A 12076-nucleotide genomic window follows, 5' to 3' on the forward strand; every position below is an offset into this window, starting at 1 on the left:
TTAATTATCGAACGTCACCAGCTGCTGCTCACTTTGGATCGGGAACGAATCGTGTACCTCTGCATCCTTGGACTTTCAATCTGCTGGGTGCACTCAGCTAACTGGTTCGTATTAGCTTCTAGGGTCTTTGTATTGGCATCCACTTTTCCCTGCCAATCTCGAACCCAAACCTTGAGCTCTTCGATTTGGTCCTTTGGCGGGTTTCCTGCTATGGGTCCCCGCTGTTTTGCGGGGTTTCCATCACAAAGTCGTCTTCTAAGAAATACAAATTGTATTAATATAAGAATTGAATTAGTTAGATTTTATTTTGTTTACTTACCATCCAAGGAGAAAATGAGCTTTTGAATTTTATAGGGGTTGCCAAGATTTCCCCTTCATTCCGCCGCCCATTCTGCCCATTGGATGGTTGCACATCTCATTGTTCATTTGCAAGGCAACGATGTCCGTGTCAGTGCTGGACATAATTTGGTAGCGACTCTTTTCCTCCTCGCTCAGATGTTTCCAGGACCGGGCCCCCTCCCTTGCGATTTCCGGCCAGCTCAGGGCACTATTGCGTTGACAGAAGTCGCGCAACTAATTAAAAAATCCATTCTTTACCAACGATCTGTCACTCATGTTATGGCTTCCGTCCACTTCTTCTGACTTGCTAAAGGACATATTCAATCTGAGTATGAAAAATAAAGAGATATATATATATAAGTAGATCGTTATTGGCGCTCCCCTCTCAACTGCCCATTTTTGTCCACTATGCCCACTATTAAGTGCAATAAAATTAGTTTGTCCTGCATGAAGGGAAACTGATGTAGTGAGTGCCTGCCCCAGAGACCGCAGAGTTGTGTCCTGTCGAAAAGTCACTTAATCAGCGAGGAACCGGAGGCCGGAATAACCAATTAATATTGTTCGTCCGGACATTTTAGACCACGAAGACTTAAAATCAGTTTGGCTTGAGGAACCCACCGACACTCCCATAGGGGATCTTTTGTCCGTTTCGTCCGTGAAGGTTCTGCAGTCCGTTAACGTTTTACATTTTATCATAAAATTTCCTAAATTAAAACTAGCATGCAAGAAGCTAACTATTTTTCCAGTCGCTCATAGTGAGATAATGCTGCAGATAACAGACAACATTATAGCGGAATGCGGCGGAGAAATTCACGCCATTAAAAACTGCTCCGTGTCACCGGGAGCCACATTCTGCCGTTTGGCAGAGGGTTCATGCGCCAAAGAACTGCATGCTGGGGGGATGGCGCATTGTCGAACACAACAGAGCGACCTGCACCCAATCACATACGTGGACGAAGGGATCGTAATTATCAACGACAGGTCTGCCAATGTTCGAGTGGACAATGGGACAGAAGTCTGGATACATGGTACTCACCTTATCACCTTCGATAAACAGGCCATGATAAATGAAACCCTGTTCATCAATCACACTAACGCCCAGAAGAGAACTCCAACATCACTGCCAACCAAGATGTTCTCAGCCTCCCGTACATTTAATTCTATTAAATTTCATCTTACATTCCTTAATTACACTGCATTAAACCAAAATTGGAACTTTGATCGTTGGATTGTTTGCTTTCACTGATTTATTTTCTTTTACATGCCTTTGAACCATTCTTCATATTCTGAAGCCATCAAAAGTATATTTTATTAAAGCATACTTCAAATGCCTCAACCCTAACTGCTTTCTGTTCAATACCACAAAAAATAATCAAATTGTTTAATAAAACGATTATTTAAGTTAAACAAAACAGAATAGTCACATAATTGGCATATCCCATGGCTATAAATCTTAGAAACCAGGGTATCTTGTAGTTATAAGATGGATTTAAGGCATTTATTATCGAAATAATATATTTTTAAAAATTATCTCGACCTGCAGGCAGAAGTCGCATGATCAACTCATCAAACAGGATACGTGGACTTCAATGGATTTTATGGCATGACTCGATCGATCGAGGGAATTTCAGTGCATATTGCAAACACGGCGACGCTTATGACGCGGACTGGTGGCCACCCTGCAGGCCTGTAAGGGAGCGAAATAATTCCTATATTCAAGTCCAAGCTTACGAAAACGACTTACCATGCGGCGAAAGCGATCCTTTTCCTCCTCGGGCAAACACTGCCAAGCTCGGGCGGCCTTCGCGATCAGTTTCTGTGGACTGAGGTCACAGTTCCTCTTGCGGAACTCACGCACAAAGTTCAGATACCCGTTGTTGATGACTGGACCCGGCTTGGTGCAGTTGCTCTCGCATTTCGGCTTCCTTGGCCTGGCACAAACCGACCTCCTGGGCTTAGCACAGGCCGCCTTTCAGGGCTTGACACAGACCGCCCTTATTTTGGGCTTGGCACAGGCCATCTTTCTTCGCTGCATGGCACAGGACTTCTTTTGCCGAGCAGAGGCTTTTCTGGGCTTGGCGCAAGATTTCCCCTTCATGCCGCCGCCCATTCTGCCCATTGGATGGTTGCACATCTCATTGTTCATTTGCAAGGCAACGATGTCCGTGTCAGTGCTGGACATGATTTGGTAGCGACTCTTTTCCTCCTCGCTCAGATGTTTCCAGGACCGGGCCCCCTCCCTTGCGATTTCCGGCCAGCTCAGGGCATTATTGCGTTGACAGAAGTCGCGCAAATAATTAAAAAATCCATTCTTTACCAACGATCTGTAACTCATGTTATGGCTTCCGTCCACTTCTTCTGAGTATGAAAAATAAAGAGATATATATATAAAACAATCTAAATTAAATTTATCACTTTCAACTTTTCTTTTAGGTTTACGAAATATTTCTTACTACTTACACTTACGGATGTAACGACAAACGCGACGGTTAAACTCAGCAACTACACGAACGCGGACTACATTCCAATAGTAGACGGTGACATTGTAATCTGGGACAGTTACGGATACCTACAACACGCTACAAACTTGACATCCTACCAAGACTATGCGGACCAAACAGAAACAATGACAGAAACTCTTAAAGACGACCATAGGACGCAGGTAATAATTACGGACCTAAGACATATTCGCAAACTGGTCGCTACCCTGAAAACCCATCACAGGGATACTAGAAGCATTAACCTTGTCGGAACAGCACTCAAGGTTATTGCGGGAACCCCCGACTTTGATGACTGGGAAAAAATTAAATTCAATCAGGAGCAATTATTTAACACCGAGGAAGGGCAAACTGAATTAAATATTAAATTTCAAGAAAGATTAAATGCACTTATAAATTCCATGAATCAAAGTCAAAACGTAGACAGAGACGAAGAAGCACATCTTTTAGAAATCATCTTGGCAAAAAACAGAATAGTTATCACAGACCTAGAAAATGTTTTGATGGGCCTAACCCTAGCAAAGCTTAACATTGTAAGCCCAGCCATCCTAGATAACAGCGACATTAGCGAATTCAAGAACAAACAGCCCGCTAACATCAGTTTAGTAGAAATTTTAGAAGTATCTAGCATAAGCGTTTTTCAAAATTCTGAAATAATCCATTTCCTTATTAAATTTCCTAACTCTAAGTTAGTATGTAGAAAAATTACAGTCTACCCAGTTCAGCACAACAACAAAATTCTGAACTTCGAAAATGGGGACTTGGTCGCCGAATGCGCAACACGAATCGTCAACATCGGAAGCTGTATGGCCACAGTAGGCGCTACTTTCTGCAAGAAACTGCAAGGCGACACCTGCGCACAGCAAATGGTTTCTGGGGTCACTCCACAGTGCTCCACCCTACCTGGGCATTTAGATCCGGTTACCACAATAGATCATGGTACCCTTATCATCAACGATGCCAAAGTGACTATAGTCGACGACCTTGGGCTTAAACAAGAAATATCCGGTTCGTACCTTGTAACCTACTCTAACAGCCTATCAATAAATGGAACTTGGTACACTTACCAACTGGGAAGCTCAAGAAAGAAACCCGCTGTCTCAGCCATGACCTTGGTAAACAGTACGGCCCACCAAAATCGACTCAGTCTTCCGTTACTCCATGAACTGAGCCTAACAAATCTCCACCACATCGGCGCTCTGAGAGAAAGGATGACAACCGGATCGTTTACCACCAATGCCGTAATTTTCTTCGCCGCTATCTCTCTATGCTTTGCGGCCTGGCTCATCCATCATCATCGGACAGCCAAGCACAGCCTCAAAACTAGAAACAACTGCGACGTGGAGGCGACAGGTCACCGGGACGGCGACCACTTAAAGGCGGGAGGAGTTAACACGCGCAACCGAAATGCAGAAAATCTGCCGAATTGCGCACCGGATACAATAGCCCACACGCGCAAGGCCAAATTAGCTGACAGCGCATTCCGGGGCTAACGCTGCCTGCCCAACTCCAGCACGCCTGCGACGAGTGATCGTTTCTGGGCAGACACAAAGTGCTGACCCTGCACTAACGCGACTGCGTCGTCGCCCAAGGGAGGCCTGGAGTTGCAGCCGCGGTAATTTATCAGTCATTCTAAAATTGTAATCCGAATAATTAACCTATGCCCTAACGGGTGTATGGAAATAAAGGAAATATACAAATATAAAGAACACAATCCATTAATTTACACAGGGCAACCCGGCGACAGCATATGATGCTCCGACGGGTAGCCCTTGAATCGGCAATTCCCTTATTTAGGAAAGCTCGCTCGCGACCCTCGAAGCAGCATCAAGGCAATGCTTCACCATCGAATTAGCGTCAGTGGGCATAGTGGGAACAACAAGTCCGGCAGCAGGTTAGCATACGCTAAGCCTACTAAAAGGATATTTCATTAGATTTCCCAAAACTTGTGATATAAAATATTTAAATGTTGTTTAAAAGTAATGAAAAATCTGACGATATTTTATTTTGGTAGCATTTCTCAATTGAGAATGTAATAAAAAATGGTACTAGCATTCATTTCTCCCATAGAAAAAATCATATATAATTTGCAGGAACTGAAGATATTTCGCACAGTGTAAAAGCTATTGACGTATCGTATTTTTTCCAGGGTAAATGCGCGTGCTGATCGGACATTTATATCCCATAGCTCCCATGGGAACAATACGGTGAAATCACCATGCACACCTATAAACCTAAAACCATCGAACTCATTCGGAAAATCAACTAAAATGATGAACCTTCTACTCTGGGCGGCGTAACATACAAATTTTGTTCACTAACTAAAACACCAACAGAAAAATATTTTATTATCAAGAACATTTTTATAAAATCAAAATTCCTCACATTTCCCCCTTTCTTCGTTCTGTCAAATTCCCCGCCAAACTCGTTCTCCTTGTGATCCCCAGACAGTTCCCCAAAACTTTCCCAGACTGTTCTCCGTAAGACTTCCCTTAGCAAGCGCCCTGAAAGTCCTTTAACTTTCTCACGGCTGCGCTGCGTTAGCCCTTTCTCAGTTACCCAGACAGTTCCCCGGAAGACTTTAACTTACCTAAAACTGCATCTCGTTCCCTAGAGAGTTCCCAGGGTGGAATTTGAATTTCCCGCCCAGACAGTTCCCCGTTGTGAAATCACTAGTTCGATTCCCGTAATCTGGCCACTCTACTCAACACGTCCCGTTCGCGTTTATCGATAGTGTGGTTCAGCATTGTCATTGTCGTTGCTATTATCGATATCGTTGTCATAAGTTGCCAGGACTGCATCGGTGTGACCGTTCATTAAGAAATCCAGTATTTTCTAGTACCCATCGATTGCAAATATCGGTCGACCGCCTGTCATCGAGGCGACCCCGTCCCTATATTTCTCAGCGGCAGCGTCGTCCTTCTGCCGGCCCTTCCGCTCCAGCCCTTCACGTTCGGCTGCTGCGGATGACGACTTTTCCGCCATGTCCATGAAAGTAGCAGTACAACTTTCAAAATCAAAAATTTGTTTTAACCATAATTTGCCGTTAATTATCTGTAATTTGTAAGGGAAAAAAAATTTCCGCTCAATTGTTTTAAAAGTTATCCAATGTTCTAACTTGATATATACACAAAACTAAACTTTAACTTTTTCAACATTTTATTTTATTTACACGGAATTGCCGTTAATTATCCGTAAATTATTTTAACTTGATATCAAGCTAAGCAGTACACCCCCATTAACTTAAACTTTTCGAAAATTTTCTTTTGCAGGAAATCGCCGTTAATTATTTGTAAGAGAATTAAATTTGCCTCTTGTGTTTTAATATTTAACGGCAAATTCTTGCAAAAGAAAATTTATGGAAAGTTAAAATTTAGTTTTGTGTACTGATAACTTGATATCAATATCGCTGTGGAATCCTCTTATGTTATTGAACGTGTAAACCTCGCTAGGCTAGTTAAGGGCAATGGCTCCCTTCTCCAGTATCCACTCAGACAGCAGCTCACCCCGGGAGTAGTTTGCGTGTCTCTCAGCAAAGCGAGAGTTTGCTTAACCACATGGGGAATGCTGAATTCGCATCCAGTCCAAGGATTGCGGGAGTTCTGCTGACTTGCAGCAGGAAGGCATCCATGTATCTGAGGTACGGCTCTAGCGGAAAACCGACCCGACAGTATGCGGAGCAAAGGAAGATTGAGCCAAAACTCCCTTGCAGCTTCACGCATAGTCCAAAATCAGTGGTGAGGGGCTCCACTGGCACGCAGATGACATCGTGATGGTCCACAGCAATGGGTGCGTTTCCACTCGGATCAGAAAAGAGGCTTTGCCCTGCGGGCAGCCTTTCCAAAAACTCGGCTCCGAGGTACGGCTCCTGTAGCAGTGCGAACAGGCATTTTGACTATCACATTCTGTCTAAAGCGTCGGACATCGCAACTTCGCCACGACCACAGTTTGCTTGGATGAAGCTAAACATTAATGTCTGGCATTCACCCTTGCCAGCACCGCCGCATACACAGGACAACCCGGCGACAGCAACGGGTAGCCCTTGAATCGGCAATTCCGGCAGTCCGTCGGATTTGTGCAGCCTCGCGCACTGTGGCCGGCCTGTCCGCGCTGGCGGCACACGTTCTCCTTATACCGGCACTGCGCGACTTTGTGGTCAAAGCCAACGCATATGTGCGCACCAGCGCTCGGCAGTTATAAGCAAACCAGCCGATATACGCCTTGCCTCCGTCCAGTATCTCCAAAGCAGTGGAATTCACTTCAAGCGTCACATTTACTGTGGCGCCATCAGCTGCAGTCCACGGCTTCTCCAGGTGCACCGCTTTCTCAAAGGCAGCCAAGTCCATCACTTCGGCGAAATTGTTCTTAAAGAGCTCCTTCATAAACTCGGCTGGCGGCGTAGCCGTGTCTAAATTGCTCACCACTACTTTAGGTCGCTGCGCAGGGTTCTGTTGCACCTCCAGGCCAACTTCGCCGAACCTCTTGCTTGCGACAACCTTCCGAATCTCTCCTGACGAAGTCAGTCCCGCTGACAAACAAATATTTCAAATTATCATTTCCTTTTAAAAAATTAAGAAGAAGCCAGGGGATGGCTAAATTACAAACAGAACAACCAGGTTAGTCAAGTCTGAGTGAGAGAATTTCTCCAATTAGGTGGGGAGATAGGTTGCCGCCTTTATTGCAGCGTCATTAGCCGCCATTCCTAGTTTGGCATCCAAAGTGATTGTTTGGCTGGTGGTGTTTAATATAAAATTCGTACAAAAGTGCTCAATCAGGCGAGCAGGAAGTATCACGGCAAAGGAGCCCAAAAGGAATAGCCCAGCATTAGTGGGATTACGGCCAAGTCCAGGGGTGAGTGAGAAGCTGTGAGGTCTGTTAGATTTTCTAAGGGGGCTCATTTTATTTCATAGGTGTAGGCCAAAAGGTGCCGCCCCAAGTCCCAAGAAGTAAAACTCAAAATCGGCGAAGGAAAGCGCAACCCGTAAAATCGGCGAGAGCAGGCGCACCAGAATTTTTTTGCAGTGCTGTGAAGCTACCACAGCGCAAAAGCCACAAAAATCGCTCCAAAAGGAGAAGGAGAAGACCACGGACGGTCGGGCAGCAGAAGCGCACAAGAAACCGGCGATCAAAGCAGTGTCCGGCGCGAGATCGAGCGTTTCGCCAAAGTCAACAGTGGAGTTGCACCACGGGAAGGGGTATTAAATATGCCTTTACTTTAATCCTCAGCCCCGAACAGAAATTAAGCAGCAAAAGCTGCAGCAATGTGGAAAAATCAATGGAATTAAATTAATTATTAATCTTTGGTGTGCGAATGGAGTGAGTGATCTAGTGAGTGACTGAAAATAAGGAATGTGTGGCTTAAAGTAACAAAAAAAAAAAGAAAAAAAATGGAAAAGGGAAGATAAGCCCCTGCATTCCTTCAGCGGTATCGGAAAATGTTTAAATAGATACAGTTTCAAGTTCCTCCCAAATAGCAGCCTACCGTCGCCGAAATCGCTATCATCCATGAATGCTTAAGGGACGAAAAGGCAGCGAATTATGAGCATCTAACATAAATCTGTAATCTCTGTTCTGTTGATATATTTTTAATATCGAATTGATTAATTTCCAGATTGTTCAAAAATTTAAATTCTGATATAGGAAGAGGTTGACTCATAGCCCATCCATATAAATTATTAGCATCTATGTAAGCTAAAAAGTTAATAGGTTTGTTTCTATCGAAATAGTTCATGTACTTATTGTACTTATTAGCACACGAAATTCTTTGGGTGCATTGAGTCAATCCCCCTCGAATAGGTCTTTTAATAAAATTGTACATATCAGGATTGCTTATTAAAGTAATTCGGTTCGCGTGAACTTTAACATATTATTTCTCCCCTTGAAATTTAGTTTTTAAAAGTTTAAAATTAGATTTATCCATGTAGCTAGTTAGTTTTTCTAGACTAGGATTTAAAAATTGGAATCTATGAATTGAATTTTGTAATAATCTTTTTCATCAAATCTAATGGTTTGGGTTAAAGCAATATATAATTCCTTATTACAAGAATCGGTTTTAAATTATTTCCTAGAAAGGTAATGAAAAACTACTGGATATAGCTACCAGAGAATTGATCATAAAACATATTGATCATAAAACATACCGTATCGGTAACTTACAGGCACAGCAATTATCGTTGTCGAAGGAGATCGGTTCGCATTCATCTTGGGGCCTTGTTTGGGTGGTCCAATATTTGTGGTATAAACTCTTGGTAGTATCCTTGAGAGCTTGACAAAACTTTTTAATGCAATCATCTCCTTTAAAAAGAAAATATATTTATTAATATTAAATCACTTTAGATTGTAATATTGTTTTTACCTTCATAGGTCCATTGTCTATTAAGACTTGGGTTATATTTATGTACCACAAAAAATGATACAGCGCAAGCAATATGCTCTTGAGATGTCGTTGAAGATGAAATTGATGGATCATTTTGTGTTGTGTGAACTTTTTTTAATACCGCTTCAATGTCTGCATATATAACTACCGGTGGTGATAGTTTTTATAACAATTTTTAAATTTTGTTATGGTATTCGGTTTTGGATATTCCGCAGCCACTTTACCGCATTCCCTGGTATCATGTGTTAAATTTGTTGACGCTTTAAACTGTAAACAGTTTTCACAAAAATAGGCAGGGGTTCTAGATTTTGAATGCTGTGAGTAGCATAGTGTTCTCATACAGGTTATATAGGCATAATGCTCTAATTGTTGTTTGAAATTGCCAGCAAATTGATATGGGATGGTCTCCCCTTTAAATCGGTTCTTACTACGGGCTTAACAATTTGTATTCCTTTAGAACCGAGTTCGTAGACGTTAACACTAAAGTTGGGGTTCAATTTTTCAAATTTTTTTATCCCTTATTTCGGAATAGGAAACTCTATTCCTGAAAAATTAGGTTCCACATGAAATGTTAGCATTTATATATTTTATGGGGAATTGTAATTGTTCTCTAGCAAACCTCCGTTGTCTGGGGTTAGAAAATGATTCCATAGAACTACTTATATAAGCTATAGAAGCTAGTAAACTCCACTTAAAACAATAATTATCATTGGTTGTAACATTAATTAAAACGTTCTTAGCCTTAATAGTAGGAGGTGCTGGACTATATCCTCTTACTGTAATGTGCTCCAATTTTATTATTGTGATGTTAAAATATTTAAATGCTTTTATTGTCCATCCAGAATCTCTTTCCTGGAACTCACTACTAGCATTTGATAAATAATCGATACCTTCATCAATTCTAGTAGATAAGCTATGAACATCATACACAGATATGTAGGCCGTTCCAAAATGTTTATAGGGGTCAATACACTCTCCCTCCACTGTGTATTTTACATATAGTCCATATACTTGTAAACTGAATTTAATTGATATGTATTCCTCTAGCCATCTAGTAAGAATTTGTTAAACATTATTTTGACATTGATTATAGATTTCTTTTATATCAATAAAATTGGATGTGCTGGTGGATTGAACCCGATAGGATTTGATTGGGAATTCTGTATCCGACGCCAGATAAATTATTTCAACATCTGTTGCTCTTCTAGCAATTGCATTCTTATGCTTTCCCGATTTTAAATGTTTGATTTTTCCGGTTTGGGGGTACCTTTCTCCACATAGGTCGCAGATAATTTCGATTTGAGACTTAATCCTTTTGGATTACTCTCAAGAGCGGAATTTCCATCATTTCTACTTCGCTTAATTCCAGCACTCGAAGTAGATGGTTGCTGGCCAATAATATCATATTCGTTGATATCTATCTTTTTTGTGTTTTTAGCACGGGCTTGCATTAGCGCATTGAAAGCAATATTTGGTCCGAGACACCTTTTATAATGCTCACTAAATTTTTCACAATCTACATCAATTGAACATTAATCACAACAAATCTTATTTTTTATTGCCATAGCACTTCTCGTAATGAACTTCGAACTCCGACAGATTAATTTTAATATTACAAATATCGCACTGAACTGAAGCCATTGCTTTATATTTTTTGTTTATACTTTGTTATTAAACGCACAAAAATTAAAAACGAAAATAGAGTTTTAAGCAGTACGCAGGAAACCGACGATGTCTATTCGTTCCTTAGATCCAAAGAACTAACTTTTACCTAGTTGATATAATTGAACGAAGACTCTTTTTAAACTATATCTGTTGGGGAATAGGCTAGGGGAGAGTTGTATACATTCAAGAAACACATAGGATTGTGGCTGTGTGTGTGTGTGAGGATGGAAAATATCTAGAAATACATGGTTCTCAAACAATTGTGATGGCGAATGAATAGTTTTGTGTATGTTGATGCGTTCTGTTTACTTGGGTGGCTTCAACACAAATATCCAACACAAATTACAACGAAAATAGTATATAAATATATACTATATACAAATATATATTATGTACAATATTATATAAATATATACAATATACAAATATATATTATGGACATAAGTACAAGTTAACACGCGCAACCGAAATGCAGAAAATCTGCCGAATTGCGCACCGGATACAATAGCCCACAAATGCGCAAGGCCAAATTAGCTGACAGCGCATTCCGGGGCTAACGCTGCCTGCCCAACTCCAGCACGCCTGCGACGAGTGATCGTTGCTGGGCAGACACAAAGTGCTGACCCTGCACTAACGCGACTGCGCCGTCGCCCAAGGGAGCCCTGGAGTTGCAGCCGCGGTAATTTATCAGTCATTCTAAAATTGTACTCCGGGGCTTAAGCTTCGTTATAAATCCGAAAAATTAACCTATGCCCTAACGGGTGTATGGAAATAAAGGAAATATAAAAATATAAAGAACACAATTCATTAATTGGCACCCAACTAAACTAAAGAACCCAACAAACAAAAAAGTAATAAAGTGAACCATAAAAATCACACCCAAAAAAGTGAATAAAACAACTGGCAAACGCCAGAATTTAAACTTACAAATCACACTGCAAGAGTAAAAAATAATATTTCAAAAAATAATAAAGTGAACAACACAATTCACACCCAAAAAAGTTAAACAACCACGAAAAGCCGGAGTTAAAAATAAATAACACTAAATTGCAAGTGTAAAAAAATAAAAAGGTTTTTTTAAAAAAAAAAAAAATTATCATAGTTCAAAAATCATAAAGTGAACAAAACGAATGAAATAAAAAACACACACTTAGAAAACGGAGCAACCGTGAGAAGTAAAAAGTAGTTACAAGTCATA

The 12076-nt window shown here is 41.1% G+C and overlaps 1 protein-coding gene across 1 annotated transcript; it reads left to right on the plus strand.

The window, feature by feature from the left end:
* Positions 1–3919: 3919 nt before the first annotated feature.
* On the plus strand, positions 3920–11507 carry LOC121467569. Its single transcript, XM_041709222.1, has 2 exons — positions 3920–4244; positions 11348–11507. Exons 1-2 carry the CDS (start codon positions 3944–3946, stop codon positions 11410–11412), a joined length of 366 nt encoding a protein of 121 aa, XP_041565156.1. The 5' UTR covers positions 3920–3943; the 3' UTR covers positions 11413–11507.
* Positions 11508–12076: the final 569 nt, after the last annotated feature.

The sequence above is a fragment of the Drosophila elegans genome, unplaced genomic scaffold, assembly GCF_018152505.1.
Source record: "Drosophila elegans isolate 14027-0461.03 unplaced genomic scaffold, ASM1815250v1 contig_149, whole genome shotgun sequence".
NCBI lineage: Eukaryota > Metazoa > Arthropoda > Insecta > Diptera > Drosophilidae > Drosophila > Drosophila elegans.

Bases quoted from the DNA above. Each gene is read 5' to 3' on its own strand.
- LOC121467569 (XM_041709222.1), top strand. From the start codon at position 3,944: ATGACCTTGGTAAACAGTACGGCCCACCAAAATCGACTCAGTCTTCCG. The intron at 4,245-11,347 runs ATGCAGAAAATC...CGCGCAACCGAA, and splicing joins AGTTAACACGCGCAACCGAA to ATGCAGAAAATCTGCCGAAT.